At 47.1% G+C, this 17,500-nt stretch overlaps 1 protein-coding gene across 1 annotated transcript in view; it reads left to right on the plus strand.

Annotated features, from left to right (window-relative positions):
- Positions 1–17,500, plus strand: part of LOC122254117 (angiotensin-converting enzyme) — a 41,020-nt gene that overhangs the window by 16,484 nt on the left and 7,036 nt on the right. The window contains exons 2-8 of the mRNA XM_086535770.1: positions 2,866–3,017; positions 3,258–3,422; positions 5,296–5,409; positions 10,097–10,118; positions 14,327–14,482; positions 14,809–14,972; positions 15,279–15,328. Coding sequence (XP_086391896.1) covers positions 2,866–3,017; positions 3,258–3,422; positions 5,296–5,409; positions 10,097–10,118; positions 14,327–14,482; positions 14,809–14,972; positions 15,279–15,328 — 823 coding nt within the window. The remainder of the gene's footprint in view (positions 1–2,865; positions 3,018–3,257; positions 3,423–5,295; positions 5,410–10,096; positions 10,119–14,326; positions 14,483–14,808; positions 14,973–15,278; positions 15,329–17,500) is intronic.

The raw sequence follows: 17,500 nt of genomic DNA on the forward strand, positions 1-17,500 counted from the left end.
ATCATCGGTCATCCTCAATCGTGATCATCGGTCATCCTCAATCGTGATCATTAGTCATCCTCAATCGTGATCATCGGTCATCCTCAATCGTGATCATCGGTCATCCTCAATCGTGATCATCGGTCATCCTCAATCGTGATCATTAGTCATCCTCAATCGTGATCATCAGTCATCCTCAATCGTGATCATCGGTCATCCTTGATCGTGATCATCGGTCATCCTCAATCGTGATCATAGGTCATCCTCAATCGTGATCATAGGTCATCCTCAATCGTGATCATCGGTCATCCTCAATCGTGATCATTAGTCATCCTCAATCGTGATCATTAGTAATCCTCAATCGTGATCATCGGTCATCCTCAATCGTGATCATTAGTCATCCTCAATCGTGATCATCAGTCATCCTCAATCGTGATCATCGGTCATCCTCAATCGTGATCATCAGTCATCCTCAATCGTGATCATCGGTCATCCTTAATCGTGATCATCGGTCATCCTCAATCGTGATCATCAGTCATCCTCAATCGTGATCATCGGTCATCCTTAATCGTGATCATCAGTCATCCTTGATCGTGATCATCAGTCATCCTCAATCGTGATCATCGGTCATCCTTAATCGTGATCATCAGTCATCCTCAATCGTGATCATCGGTCATCTTATCGTGATCATCCTTGATCGTGATCATCAGTCATCCTCAATCGTGATCATCGGTCATCCTTAATCGTGATCATCAGTCATCCTCAATCGTGATCATCGGTCATCCTTAATCGTGATCATCAGTCATCCTTGATCGTGATCATCAGTCATCCTCAATCGTGATCATCGGTCATCCTTAATCGTGATCATCAGTCATCCTCAATCGTGATCATCGGTCATCCTTAATCGTGATCATCAGTCATCCTCAATCGTGATCATCGGTCATCCTTAATCGTGATCATCAGTCATCCTTGATCGTGATCATCAGTCATCCTCAATCGTGATCATCGGTCATCCTTAATCGTGATCATCAGTCATCCTTGATCGTGATCATCAGTCATCCTCAATCGTGATCATCGGTCATCCTCAATCGTGATCATCGGTCATCCTCAATCGTGATCATCGGTCATCCTCAATCGTGATCATCGGTCATCCTCAATCGTGATCATCGGTCATCCTCAATCGTGATCATCGGTCATCCTCAATCGTGATCATCGGTCATCCTCAATCGTGATCATCGGTCATCCTCAATCGTGATCATTAGTCATCCTCAATCGTGATCATCGGTCATCCTCAATCGTGATCATCGGTCATCCTCAATCGTGATCATCGGTCATCCTCAATCGTGATCATTAGTCATCCTCAATCGTGATCATCGGTCATCCTCAATCGTGATCATCGGTCATCCTCAATCGTGATCATCAGTCATCCTCAATCGTGATCATCAGTCATCCTCAATCGTGATCATCGGTCATCCTCAATCGTGATCATCGGTCATCCTCAATCGTGATCATCGGTCATCCTCAATCGTGATCATTAGTCATCCTCAATCGTGATCATTAGTCATCCTCAATCGTGATCATTAGTCATCCTCAATCGTGATCATTAGTCATCCTCAATCGTGATCATTAGTCATCCTCAATCGTGATCATTAGTCATCCTCAATCGTGATCATCGGTCATCCTCAATCGTGATCATCGGTCATCCTCAATCGTGATCATCAGTCATCCTCAATCGTGATCATCGGTCATCCTCAATCGTGATCATCGGTCATCCTCAATCGTGATCATCGGTCATCCTCAATCGTGATCATCGGTCATCCTCAATCGTGATCATCGGTCATCCTCAATCGTGATCATTAGTCATCCTCAATCGTGATCATTAGTCATCCTCAATCGTGATCATTAGTCATCCTCAATCGTGATCATCGGTCATCCTCAATCGTGATCATCGGTCATCCTCAATCGTGATCATTAGTCATCCTCAATCGTGATCATTAGTCATCCTCAATCGTGATCATCGGTCATCCTCAATCGTGATCATCGGTCATCCTCAATCGTGATCATCAGTCATCCTCAATCGTGATCATCAGTCATCCTCAATCGTGATCATTAGTCATCCTCAATCGTGATCATCGGTCATCCTCAATCGTGATCATCGGTCATCCTCAATCGTGATCATTAGTCATCCTTAATCGTGATCATTAGTCATCCTTAATCGTGATCATTAGTCATCCTTAATCGTGATCATTAGTCATCCTTAATCGTGATCATCGGTCATCCTCAATCGTGATCATCGGTCATCCTCAATCGTGATCATCGGTCATCCTCAATCGTGATCATTAGTCATCCTCAATCGTGATCATTAGTCATCCTCAATCGTGATCATTAGTCATCCTCAATCGTGATTATCGGTCATCCTCAATCGTGATCATTAGTCATCCTCAATCGTGATCATCGGTCATCCTCAATCGTGATCATTAGTCATCCTCAATCGTGATTATCGGTCATCCTCAATCGTGATCATCAGTCATCCTCAATTATGTAACAGTATGGGAACAAGTATGATTTGGATTATTTGTTATGAGAATAATGTAATTTTTATTTTTTCATTGTAATTATAAGGTATATTTTAGATTATTTATCTCTTTTTATTATCACTATTACTTCATTATTGTTGTTGTATCTGGGGTTATTTTTGCTGTTGTCTTCGTTGTTGCTATGGCAACTGGAGTAATGGTAATCATAGCCATCACTGTCATGAACATGAATTTACTGATGACGTTACTGATGGGAATTATCATCAGCCGTTTTTTTGTCAGTCCTCCCTAGCATCGCCTTCACACTTGCAGCCTTCTTCAGCCCCGCCTTCTCCCTTTCCCTCCGCAGGGCAAGCAAATGCAGAGTCCTTGAGCCTGGAGGAGGAAGCGCGGAATTTCCTGAACGAGTTGGACGGCCGCGACTCCGAGGAATGCAGCGCCGTCAGCTTCGCCTCTTGGAACTACGATTCCGACATCACCGAAAAGCACAAGGCTGAGAAGGTCTGTTGTCCGTGCCGTTCTGTTTATCGAAGCGCAATGGCGATCTTTTGGTTTATCATTATTATTATATTTTGGTTCGTCTAGCTCTCTCGTTTCCCAAGCGATCTCTGCAGTTGTGGTTTATTACACTGCAATGTCAGTTGAGCGCCAGCTCCTCTTCCTCCTTGTCCTTGGCTACCAAGGAGAAGGGAACCTCGAACTCTGACGGACTCTGACAAGGGCCTCTCCCCCCTCCCCCAGGCCGCCGCCCAGCTGACACACGCTGCTTGGGAGAAGGAGGCGTGGCAGCGCGTGCGGAAGTGGAATGGCCGCTGGGAGGCGCTCACCGACCCCTTCCTCAGGAGGCAGTTCAAGTTCCGCTCCATCCTCGGCACGGCGGCGCTGGACAAGCCGGAACTCGAGAAGGTCAGTTCACTTTGGTCAACTTACTTGGATATATATTTATAATTAAAAATAATATTGTATTTAATTTTGTTGTAATATTTATTAGTGGAGACGCCATACACACGCGCATACACAAAATTACACACAATATATATTGTATAAACCTTTGTTATTTACCCCCTCCCGCCCTCCCCAAAAAAGACCCCCTGCGTCCTCCATAGTGAAGGTCAAGCTTAGAGTACTCCGAGGTGATCCCTTGGTCAACAATCTTGATAGATTCAGGGTAAAACTATGAGAGGTAAAATAACCCAGCCCCGGAACGTGCAATGCTTCAACCGCCCTTGAGAGCAAGCAAGACATCAATCATGGGTCATGTTTATTTTGGTAAAACCGGCCGGGTCTGACAATAGCTAATCATACTGTACACTTGATTATACCATGACGAGAATAGCTTTAGTTGCAAGGGTCAGCGAGTGGCATACGTGGTCGGGGATGAGAGAGAACTGCCCTAAGGTCCTGGTCAAGGCTGCAAGATTTCGCGGGCAAGTTAGTGAGTGTATATACACACGCACACACCTACCTGCCTGCCTGCCTGCCTACGTACCTACCTACCTACCTACCTACCTTCCTGCCTGCCTGCCTACCAACCTACCTTCCTGCCTACCAACCTACCTACCTACCTACCTACCTACCAACCTACCAACCTACCTACCTACCTACCTACCCACCTACCCACACATCCACCGATCTACCTACTACCTACCTACCCACCCACACACCCACCGACCTAGCTACCTACCTACCCACCTACCCACCCACACACCCACCGACCTACCTAGCTACCTACCTACCCACACAGCCACCGACCTACCTACCTACCTACCTACCTACCTACCTACCTACCTACCTACCTACCTACCTACCTACCTACCTACCTACCTACCTACCCACCCACCCACCCACCCACCCACCCATGCATACATACATGCATACATACACGCACACATTCTTGCACGCGCGCCAATATAAAATGTATCTTTGTTTGAAAGTACTGCCATTACTTTGGGGCTCTAAAACTGTCCCATACCATTAGTTTAAATTCACATAGCAATTACTGCAATCTCTTTAAAACTGCCGCCGGTACTTCTAATGGTAGGCCTACTTGTTCATATCATTTTCGATATATAAACTTGTAAGTGCAGTACAATTTCAGAGCCTCTAACTACCGGCAGCATTTCCTTGCCAGAGTGTTTTTTAGGAGTGCGCGGGGTATCTCTCTCTTTTTCTCTTTATCTGTCTCTCCCTTCCTCTCTCTCCATCTCCCTACTCCCCCTCTCTCTTTTTATTTCCCTCCCTCCCTCCCCTTCCCTCTCCCCCTCTCTCTCTCACTATCCTTCTCTTTCATCCCCCCCTCCCTCTCCCTCTCTCCCTATTATTCTCCCTTCATCCCTCTCTCCCCTTCCTCTCCCTCTCCCTACTCCTTCTTCCCCTCTCCCTCTCCCTCCCCCCCCCCTCTCTCTTTCTCTTTCCCTCCCTTCCTCTCCCTCTCCCTCTGTCCTTATCCTTCTCCCTCTCTCCCTATTCTTCTCCCCCTCCCCCTTCCCCACCCTATTCCTCTCTCTCTCTCTCCCCTTATCCTTCTCCCTCTCCCTCTCCCTCTCCCTCTCCCTCTCCCTCTCCCTCTCCCTCTCCCCCTCCCCCTCCCCCTCTCCTTCTATCCGCCCCCCCCCCCTCGTTCTCTCTCTCGTTCTCTATCTATCTATCTATCTACATCTCTCTCGATCTCTCTATCTCTCTATCCGTCTCCCCATCCCTTTCCCTCTCCCTCTGTGTATGTGTGTGTATCTCAATTTCATTATTTCCCGATTAATCACAAATCCTATTCGGTGTCCAGTACAACAGCCTCGAGACGGACATGTCCACCATCTACAGCACGGCCAAGATTTGCGACTACCATAAGCACAAGATGTGTAACCTGACGCTCGAACCAGGTGAGGCTTCATTTCTTGTTTCACGAACCAGGTGAGGCTTCATTTCTTGTTTCACGAACCAGGTGAGGCTTCATTTCTTGTTTCACGAACCAGGTGAGGCTTCATTTCTTGTTTCACGAACCAGGTGAGGCTTCTTGTTTCACGAACCAGGTGAGGCTCCTTGTTTCACGAACCAGGTGAGGCTTCATTTCTTGTTTCACGAACCAGGTGAGGCTTCATTTCTTGTTTCACGAACCAGGTGAGGCTTCTTGTTTCACGAACCAGGTGAGGCTCCTTGTTTCACGAACCAGGTGAGGCTTCATTTCTTGTTTCACGAACCAGGTGAGGCTTCTTGTTTCACGAACCAGGTGAGGCTCCTTGTTTCACGAACCAGGTGAGGCTTCATTTCTTGTTTCACGAACCAGGTGAGGCTTCATTTCTTGTTTCACGAACCAGGTGAGGCTTCATTTCTTGTTTCACGAACCAGGTGAGGCTTCATTTCTTGTTTCACGAACCAGGTGAGGCTTCATTTCTTGTTTCACGAACCAGGTGAGGCTCCTTGTTTCACGAACCAGGTGAGGCTTCTTGTTTCACGAACCAGGTGAGGCTTCATTTCTTGTTTCACGAAGCAGGTGAGGCTCCTTGTTTCACGAACCAGGTGAGGCTTCATTTCTTGTTTCACGAACCAGGTGAGGCTTCTTGTTTCACGAACCAGGTGAGGCTCCTTGTTTCACGAACCAGGTGAGGCTTCTTGTTTCACGAACCAGGTGAGGCTCCTTGTTTCACGAACCAGGTGAGGCTTCATTTCTTGTTTCACGAACCAGGTGAGGCTTCTTGTTTCACGAACCAGGTGAGGCTTCTTGTTTCACGAACCAGGTGAGGCTTCATTTCTTGTTTCACGAACCAGGTGAGGCTCCTTGTTTCACGAACCAGGTGAGGCTTCTTGTTTCACGAACCAGGTGAGGCTCCTTGTTTCACGAACCAGGTGAGGCTTCATTTCTTGTTTCACGAACCAGGTGAGGCTTCATTTCTTGTTTCACGAACCAGGTGAGGCTTCTTGTTTCACGAACCAGGTGAGGCTTCATTTCTTGTTTCACGAACCAGGTGAGGCTTCTTGTTTCACGAACCAGGTGAGGCTTCATTTCTTGTTTCACGAACCAGGTGAGGCTCCTTGTTTCACGAACCAGGTGAGGCTTCATTTCTTGTTTCACGAACCAGGTGAGGCTTCTTGTTTCACGAACCAGGTGAGGCTTCTTGTTTCACGAACCAGGTGAGGCTTCTTGTTTCACGAACCAGGTGAGGCTTCATTTCTTGTTTCACGAACCAGGTGAGGCTTCTTGTTTCACGAACCAGGTGAGGCTTCTTGTTTCACGAACCAGGTGAGGCTTCTTGTTTCACGAACCAGGTGAGGCTCCATTTCTTGTTTCACGAACCAGGTGAGGCTTCTTGTTTCACGAACCAGGTGAGGCTTCTTGTTTCACGAACCAGGTGAGGCTTCTTGTTTCACGAACCAGGTGAGGCTTCATTTCTTGTTTCACGAACCAGGTGAGGCTTCATTTCTTGTTTCACGAACCAGGTGAGGCTTCATTTCTTGTTTCACGAACCAGGTGAGGCTTCTTGTTTCACGAACCAGGTGAGGCTCCTTGTTTCACGAACCAGGTGAGGCTCCTTGTTTCACGAATTGTTTCACGAACCAGGGCTTCTTGTTTCACGAACAGGTGAGGCTTCTTGTTTCACGAACCAGGTGAGGCTTCATTTCTTCACGAACCAGGTGAGGCTCTTGTTTCACGAACAGGTGAGCTCTTCTTGTTTCACGAACCAGGAGGCTTCCTTGTTTCACGAACCAGTGAGGCTTCTTGTTTCACGAACCAGGTGAGGCTCTTGTTTCACGAACCAGGTGAGGCTTCATTTCTTGTTTCACGAACCAGGTGAGGCTTCTTTTCTTGTTTCACGAACCAGGTGAGGCTTCTTGTTTCACGAAGCATGTGAGGCTTCTTGCCTCACGCACCATGTGAGGCTTCTTGTTTCACTAACCACGTGAGGCTTCTTGGTTCACGAACCAGGGGAGGCTTCTTTTTTCACGAACCGGGTGAGGCTTCTTGTTTCACGAACAGGTGAGGCTCTTCTTGTTCACGAACCAGGAGGCATTTCTTGTTTCACGAACCAGGTGAGGCTTCTTGTTCACGAACCAGGTGAGGCTTCTTGTTTCATGAGGCTTCTTGTTTCACGAACCAGGTGAGGCTCCTTGTTTCACGAACCAGGTGAGGCTTCTTGTTTCACGAACCAGGTGAGGCTTCTTGTTTCACGAACCAGGTGAGGCTTCATTTCTTGTTTCACGAACCAGGTGAGGCTTCTTGTTTCACGAACCAGGTGAGGCTCCTTGTTTCACGAACCAGGTGAGGCTTCATTTCTTGTTTCACGAACCAGGTGAGGCTTCATTTCTTGTTTCACGAACCAGGTGAGGCTTCATTTCTTGTTTCACGAACCAGGTGAGGCTTCTTGTTTCACGAACCAGGTGAGGCTTCATTTCTTGTTTCACGAACCAGGTGAGGCTCCTTGTTTCACGAACCAGGTGAGGCTTCTTGTTTCACGAACCAGGTGAGGCTTCTTGTTTCACGAACCAGGTGAGGCTTCTTGTTTCACGAACCAGGTGAGGCTTCATTTCTTGTTTCACGAAGCAGGTGAGGCTCCTTGTTTCACGAACCAGGTGAGGCTTCATTTCTTGTTTCACGAACCAGGTGAGGCTTCATTTCTTGTTTCACGAACCAGGTGAGGCTTCTTGTTTCACGAACCAGGTGAGGCTTCTTGTTTCACGAACCAGGTGAGGCTTCTTGTTTCACGAACCAGGTGAGGCTTCTTGTTTCACGAACCAGGTGAGGCTTCTTGTTTCACGAACCAGGTGAGGCTCCTTGTTTCACGAACCAGGTGAGGCTTCATTTCTTGTTTCACGAACCAGGTGAGGCTTCATTTCTTGTTTCACGAACCAGGTGAGGCTTCATTTCTTGTTTCACGAACCAGGTGAGGCTTCTTGTTTCACGAACCAGGTGAGGCTTCTGCTGTCACGAACCAGGTGAGGCTTCATTCTTGTTTCACGAACCAGGTGACTTCTTGTTTCACGAACCAGGTGAGGCCATTTCTTGTTTCACGGCTTCATTTCTTGTTTCCGAACCAGACGAACCAGGTGAGGCTTCTTGTTTCACGAACCAGGTGAGGCTTCTTGTTTCACGAACCAGGTGAGGTTTCTTGTTTCACGAACCAGGTGAGGCTCCATTTCTTGTTTCACGAACCAGGTGAGGCTTCTTGTTTCACGAACCAGGTGAGGCTTCTTGTTTCACGAACCAGGTGAGGCTTCTTGTTTCACGAACCAGGTGAGGCTTCTTGTTTCACGAACCAGGTGAGGCTTCATTTCTCGCTTCACAGACGAGGTGAGGCTTCTTGTTTCACGAACCAGGTGAGGCTTCTTGTTTCACGAACCAGGTGAGGCTTCTTGTTTCACGAACCAGGTGAGGCTTCTTGTTTCACGAACCAGGTGAGGCTTCTTGTTTCACGAACCAGGTGAGGCTTCTTGTTTCACGAACCAGGTGAGGCTTCTTGTTTCACGAACCAGGTGAGGCTTCTTGTTTCACGAACCAGGTGAGGCTTCATTTCTTGTTTCACGAACCAGGTGAGGCTCCTTGTTTCACGAACCAGGTGAGGCTTCTTGTTTCACGAACCAGGTGAGGCTCCTTGTTTCACGAACCAGGTGAGGCTTCATTTCTTGTTTCACGAAGCAGGTGAGGCTCCTTGTTTCACGAACCAGGTGAGGCTTCATTTCTTGTTTCACGAACCTGGTGAGACTTCTTGTTTCACGAACCAGGTGTGAGGCTTCTTGTTTCACGAACCAGGTGTGAGGCTTCTTGTTTCACGAACCAGATCGGTTGAGATTCGTTCTGTAAGTACTTTGAGAATCTTGTTTTGCAGCTTTGGTAATGAACGTTTTGAACTATTGTAGAATCATTATATTCTTTTTGTGTGTGTGTGTGTGTGTGTGTGATTTTGTGTTTATGTTTTTAAAAATCGGTTATTTGTTATATTTTTTACTCATTGCCGGACCGGACCGGTAGTACTTTGTTGTAACACTTGCCTAAGAGATGTTTCACCACGGGGCGTTGGCACACGAGCGGAAATCAAGGTGCATAAAAACCGTCACATCGTTGCAGGGAAGCTGTGAAATGAATAGTGCTGGTAATAGTTAATAGTTAGATAGTTAATAGATAGTTAATAGTTGATAGTTAGATAGTTAATAGTTAGATAGTTGATAGTTAATAGTTAGATAGTTAATAGTTAGATAGTTAATAGTTAATCTAGTTAAAAGTTAATAGTTAGATAGTTAATAGTTATATAATTAATAGTTTACGTTAATAGTTAATAGTTCTGATAATAGTTAATGACAGTGGTGATTAGGATGACGATAGTAATGATAAGGATTGATAAAACCATAACTGTGATGAGTATATTCATGAAATAACAACGATGAATAATGTGCTTCTCGTAATAAGAGTGATGTTGATATCAATACAGCTGCTGCTGCTACTGCTACTAAGATGAATATTAATAGCAGTTATAATGATAATGATGATAATGAATAGGATTGTGAAATGATATGAATATCAAAGGTAAAAGTAATGATTACAAGGTTGATAGTGTATTTATGATTTTTCTTAAATATCCAAATGTAAATTACAGGAAGATGACAACATTTGCAGTGGTACATATGATACGGATTACTATTAGGACAATAATGAGAACATCAAATTTAATGGTGATGACAATACATTATAATGATAAGCATAAGTAAGACACTGGAATCATCAAGCCACCATTTATTACAATCGCCATTTTATCATAATCATTATCATAACAATCATCATTGCTGACAATATAATTAGTAGTGGTTTTGAGGCCTAATGTTATCACCGTTTTTATCATTATGTGATAGAAATGTAAATGTAATTATGATGATGATAGTTAAAATGGTAATACTTAACGATGGGGATGACATAACAAAAGCAGTAATGACATTAATAACGTGAATAATAATGACGATATCGTTAATAATGGGAGTGATAATGACAACGATTACAGTAATTATAAAATAGGTAAAAGTAATGTACCTGATTAAAGTAATAAAAATCATTTGATTTTAGTAATATAATTTAAGAATAATGATGGTCTTGATAAAAGTAAAAGTAATAGCACTAGTATCGATGATATGCCAGTGATGATGATGCTTACCTAATTATGCAACATAGACCAACATAGACACTAGAAATCCGGCTGACCTCCACGATAAATGATGGAAACTTTTGCAGTTGCTCCTTTTTGCCACCCGCCTCGACCACCTTCGTCAGGAGAGCTTGCATCGGCTCTGTCCAAAGCCAATCACTGTTGGGTCGAAGGAGAGTGTTTCCTAGCCCTGCTGTGTCCCTTTCTTTTAACGGCGGGAAAGGCGGGCGTGGAATGAATGGAAGAGCAGTGGAAAGAGAGGCAAGAAAAATGTGAAGGCGGATGGAAGAGGGAGAAGAATGTGGAAGAATGTGGAAGAATGTGAAACCCATCTTGAACTGTCTTCCGTGACGAAGGGACTAGATGAGGTTGTGGGGTTGTGGGGCCGATATTCCCATCCTTTGAGTGGGATATTAATGATGAATTGGGGAGGGAGGGAGGGAGGGAGGGTCGTCCCGTCAGGGTGTGGCTGAGTAAGGTGAAAGTAAACCTGCACACTCTTGTCGTACTTGTCTTGTTTACCCTGGAATCTCGGCTCTTGTGCCCAACGGCTGAGAACCTGTCTTGGCGCCGGGTTTAAGACGCCTTTGGGATTCATGTTCCAAATCGTCACCATAACAGCTACGGCCCGGCGTCAATTAGGGCAACCACCAGGAAAGGCTCCACTCGTAAAACCCAGCTGACTTAGGGGGGGGGGGGGTGGAAGCAGAGTCTTTGGTGCTGTCCAGGTCGCGGCTTTTTTTTTTTTTTTACCTGATCCCCGTCAAATCGGTGCTTCTATCAATCACGCTTGTCAACCCCTTCGGTGACGGCCGATAAGGAAATCTCACCTGTGTTGTAGAGAGGCCCGAGTAATCCTGTCATTGCGCCTCCCTGTTGATGAATAGCTCTCCCCCCCCCCCTCCCCCTCGCCCGCCCTGCACCTTCGGTCCCCTCCCCCCCCCCCTCTCTCACTCTCTTATTCCCCCGGCGGATCTTCTCCCATAACTTTTACTTCTCCCCCCTTCCCCCCCTCCCCCCTCCTGTCACTATTCCAAAGCACGTGTTCCTTTTGTTTTTTTGCGTAAGGCATCCTGCTATACTCCTTCCTGTTTTTTTTCTGTTTTTCCTGTTTTTTTTTTTTATAGCTTTTCGAGTTTTTTCTTTTCAGGTCGTCTTGATTCATGTTTTTTCCCCTAATAGTTTCGTCTTCAGTTTCTCTCTCTTTCTTTCTTTACTTCCTTCTTTCCTTCTTTCTCTCTCCTTTCCTTCTTTTTCTCTCTTTCTTTCTTTTTTTCTATCTCCTTTCCTCCTTTCTCTCTCCTTCTTTCCATCTTTCTCTCCCCTTTCCATCTTTCTCTCTCCTTCTTTCCATCTTTTTCTCTCCTTTCCATCTTTCTCTCTCCTTTCCATCTTTCTCTCTCTTTTCCATCTTTCTCTCTCTTTTCCATCTTTCTCTCTCCTTTCCATCTTTCTCTCACTTTTCCTTCTTTCTCTCTCCTTCTTTCTCTTTCTCTCGTACACTCATACTCGTACTGTCATACTCTCCTGCTCTCTTACTCACACACACATATTCTCTCTTTCTTTCTTTCTTTTCTCTCTCTTTTCTTCTTTCTCTCTCTTTTTCCTTCTCTCTCTCCCTCTCCCTCTCCCTCTCCCTCTCTCTCTCTCTCTCTCTCTCTCTTGTAAACTCGTACTCTCGTACTCTCCTACTCTCCTGCTCACTCACGCTACATTCATATTTACATTCGACGTAATCCCCACATGCCTAGAACGCTCACAAGGCGGAGGGAGGGAGGGACTGAGGGTGAGCGAGCAAACGAGCAGAGTGGGTCGGCGTGAACTGGTTGCAGGTGAAAGTCGCCGCGCGCTCTGCCGGGGCACTGACCTACTCTGCGGACGGTGCGGACGAAGACTTGACCTTCCGCGCTGGCTCACAGGGTTCCACTCTTTCCTCTTCTGCGGGATCGAGCTTCTAGATTTCCTCCCTCGGTCTGCTTTTTATTCTCTTTTATTTTTCTCTTTTTTTTTTTTTCTTTTTTTTTTCTTCTGCGTCCACTTCTTCTCCTCCGCTTTACTGGGATTCGGCTAACCGATCTATCTTTCCTTCCTGGGTCATCCCCGTTCCCCCACTCCCCTCTCCCGCCCCCCACCCCCTCTCCCCCTTTCCAGTTCTGCGTCCAGGTGACCTCTTATCCTACCTTGGTCTATTTTTCACCTTTTCTGGGTCGGGGGGGGGGGGGGATGTTTGAGGATGTGTGTGGATGCTGTAGTCGATGGGAGGATGGAGAGGAAGAAGAAGAAGAAGAAGAAGAAAGAGGAGAAGAAGAAGAAGAAGAAGAAGAAGAAGAAGAAGAAGAAGAAGAAGAAGAAGAAGAAGAAGAAGAAGAAGAAGAAGAAGAAGAAGAAGAAGAAGAAGAAGAAGAAGAAGAAGGAGAGGGAGAAGGAAAGAAAGATGGAAAAGAAAGAACGGGGCGAACATGAAGAAGGAGAATGACATGGAGGGGGGGGGGATATGGAGATAAAAAAAAAAAAAAAATGCAGCATCGTGGAAGACGCGAGAGAGGGGAAAACATGGAGATAAATACACGAAGGGTTAGGGGAATGGAACACAAACATAAAAATGAAATCAGAGCTGAGGAGAGAGAGAGTAGTGTCTATTTCACCCAGCCTGGCGCCGCGGGAAGGCCCGAAATGTGTTCTATCAGGTCAAAAGAACTATCTAGCTGAATCTGTCTGAAGTTACGTGCTGGCGGGGTTTATAACACGTCGGCTGTTCGTAGATATCTTTGTCATTCTTATCATTTATTGTCTTTTATGCCTCTTGAGTCACTCATTTTATAATTAGTGCTCATTACACAGTCTCGCTCTCTCTTTATTTTTCTCTTTCTCTTCTCTCTCTCTTTTTCTCTTTTCTTTCTCTCTTTCTCCCTACCTGTCTCTCTCTTCCTCTCTCTTCCCCTTCCTCCTTCTCACTCTCTCTCTCTCTCTCTCTCTCTCTCTCTCTCTCTCTCTCTCTCTCTCTCTCTCTCTCTCTCTCTCTCTCTCCCTCCCTCCCTCCCTCCCTCCCTCCCTCCCTCCCTCCCTCCCTCCCTCCCTCCCTCCCTCCTCCCTCTCCCTCCCTCCTCCCTCCCTCCCTCTCTCCCCCTCCCCCTCCCCCCTCTTCCGTTCAAGCTCGTGAGTGTTGTCGGCGCTCCCACCTGGGGCCGTGATGATCGGAGGAGGAGGAGGAGGAGGAGGGGGGGTTGCGTCCCGCTGATGAAGCCTCTCTTGTTGACAAAGGGGCGGGGCTTCCTACTCTGTTTCCTGTCAGTGGTGTGCGGCTTTCGAGATTATATTTGCTGAAGAATAAGTAGGATGCATCAAGATAATCAACAGCATGGTGCTTAATTGAGACTTCTGTTGCTCCACTTTTGACCGTCGTTGCTGTTGCTTTTTTTTATAACAATACTATTATCACCGCTTGCTATAAATAGCGTATTTGATTATTATCACTGATGGTGCTACCGCTACAGCTTAGACTGTTGATAGTGTCACTATAACCATTATCCTACAAAGTCATCAAGAAAATAACGTAATTTAGTGACATTAGCTTAAGAAGGAGTAGATAGTTACATCGGAATGCGCCTGAAACGGATGCGGCGGTAAGCGAATGGCAACGATGCAGTTATCAATTGCTGGTCTCTCATGTTTCATGGCTGTTTATTATAGATCTTCGGTTGCATGATTGTTCAGTTATTACGACGACGACAGTAAAGGACCAGAGCTTGTCGAGGGAGGTACCTTGCCCTCTGCAGATTATACATGGCGTGTTAGCACAAGGCATAATTATGAGTCGGCTTACTAAAGGGAAAGTAGCAAAGTCCGGTAGGGCATCGAGAGCAAGTCCCGTCTTTCGTATCTTGGGTTCTCTCTCGCTTGTTTCGACATTGGTCCTCGTGGCGGCGATTCGGGGATAGATGATTCTAGATTAACTTTGACCAGTTATTTCGCTGACGGGCGTCGCCACCCACCGGCTGTGGGTGGGGGACTCTTGTAGGCGGCGCGGGGCGAGGCGGGAGTCGGAGGATAGCACTGATCTAGTTTTACACGAGTAACAAATATTGCATGCACAGAGCTTCATCTTAATTCGTTGCACTGAAATGTATGGTGAAGGATTACTTTGGTATATCGAAATATGGGCGTGATTCCAGATCTCAGTCCAAAACAAAGTGTTTTTTTTATTCTTATCTTTTGCGGTGTGCTCAATTTAGATATAAAAGCCAGTTATTTAGCATTTTTGCAACCGTCCAATCTGGGCAACTGGCACATCTGCAAGTCTGGGTGGGGGGTGTGCATCCAGGTGCCAGTTGAACAAGTATACAAACTGCGTTCGGGGACTTGTTACTAATGCACAGGCGAAATTTACGTTGTTCCTTAGTAGAAGCTTCAGAGAAAAATCCAAGCGCGTTAGGACTACATTGTAGGAATCTGGGAATTCGTGCTCTGGCGATATACCCTTTTCGCATTCTGTCTCTGTTCTGGAGCAGTGACGAGTGAGCGGGACTGGATTATTCTTATTCTGTTTAGATCAGTAATTAGGTCATTAGAAAAGCTGGCGAGGATTATACGGTTTCTATGGATGCTCATTTGAAATGTATATGATAAGACGTCCAACCCTTAGAATGAACCTGTAAAGTGCAAGAATGATTTTACTCCGAAGCACCGAGCAGGGTGTGGCCACACGGCTGTATTACGGCCATACCCGCCACTGAGGGGGGGGGGGGTGAGGGTCCCGTGCCAGTTTTGGATGAGCGTTACCTGCTTCGAAGCGCGACGGGTAAAAAGTTTTAAACTTGCGCGTTGCCATATGCGATAAAAATGGTCTGATAGAAAGTAGAGATACGTGGCTATTGATCAATCGCTGGCTGTTCTTGACATTGTGCAACGATGCTAATTCTCATTAGCATTATCATTAGCATTATCATTAGCATTATCATTAGCATTAACATCGGCATTATCATTAACATTAGCATTAGCATTAGCATTAGCATTAGCATTAACATTAACATTAGCATTAGCATTAGCATTAGCATTAGCATTAGCATTAGCATTAGCATTAGCATTAGCATTAGCATTAGCATTAGCATTAGCATTAGCATTAGCATTAGCATTAGCATTAGCATTAGCATTAGCATTATCATTATCATTATCATTATCATTATCATTAGCATTAGCATTAGCATTAGCATTAGCATTAGCATTAGCATTAGCATTAGCATTAGCATTAGCATTAGCATTAGCATTAGCATTAGCATTAGCATTAGCATTAGCATTAGCATTAGCATTAGCATTAGCATTAGCATTAGCATTAGCATTAGCATTAGAATTAGCATTAGCATTATCATTAGCATTAGCATTAACATCGGCATTATCATTAACATTAGCATTAGCATTAGCATTAGCATTAGCATTAACATTAACATTAACATTAGCATTAGCATTAGCATTAGCATTAGCATAAGCATTAAGATTGGCATTAACATTGGTATGATCATTATCATTAGCATTATCATCAAAGAACCACACACGCACACGCACACGCACACGCACACGCACACGCACACGCACACGCACACGCACACGCACACGCACACGCACACGCACACGCACACGCACACGCACACGCACACGCACACGCACACGCACACGCACACGCACACGCACACGCACACGCACACGCACACGCACACGCACACGCACACGCACACGCACACGCACACGCACACGCACACGCACACGCACACGCACACGCACACGCACACGCACACGCACACGCACACGCACACGCACACGCACACGCACACGCACACGCACACGCACACGCACACGCACACGCACACGCACACGCACACGCACACGCACACGCACACGCACACGCACACGCACACGCACACGCACACGCACACGCACACGCACACGCACACGCACACGCACACGCACACGCACACGCACACGCACACGCACACGCACACGCACACGCACACGCACACGCACACGCACACGCACACGCACACGCACACGCACACGCACACGCACACGCACACGCACACGCACACGCACACGCACACGCACTCGCCCACGCACTCGTACACGCACACGCACACGCACACGCACACGCACACGCACACGCACACGCACACGCACACGCACACGCACACGCACACGCACACGCACACGCACACGCACACGCACACGCACACGCACACGCACACGCACACGCACACGCACACGCACACGCACACGCACACGCACACGCACACGCACACGCACACGCACACGCACACGCACACGCACACGCACACGCACACGCACACGCACACGCACACGCACACGCACACGCACACGCACACGCACACGCACACGCACACGCACACGCACACGCACACGCACACGCACACGCACACGCACACGCACACGCACACGCACACGCACACGCACACGCACACGCACACGCACACGCACACGCACACGCACACGCACACGCACACGCACACGCACACGCACACGCACACGCACACGCACACGCACACGCACACGCACACGCACACGCACACGCACACGCACACGCACACGCACACGCACACGCACACGCACACGCACACGCACACGCACACGCACACGCACACGCACACGCACACGCACACGCACACGCACACGCACACGCACACGCACACGCACACGCACACGCACACGCACACGCACACGCACACGCACACGCACACGCACACGCACACGCACACGCACACGCACACGCACACGCACACGCACACGCACACGCACACGCACACGCACACGCACACGCACACGCACACGCACACGCACACGCACACGCACACGCACACG

Source organism: Penaeus japonicus, unplaced genomic scaffold (assembly GCF_977035675.1).
Source record: "Penaeus japonicus unplaced genomic scaffold, GWHDUDI00000001_assembly GWHDUDI00000004, whole genome shotgun sequence".
Classification (NCBI taxonomy): Eukaryota; Metazoa; Arthropoda; class Malacostraca; order Decapoda; family Penaeidae; genus Penaeus; species Penaeus japonicus.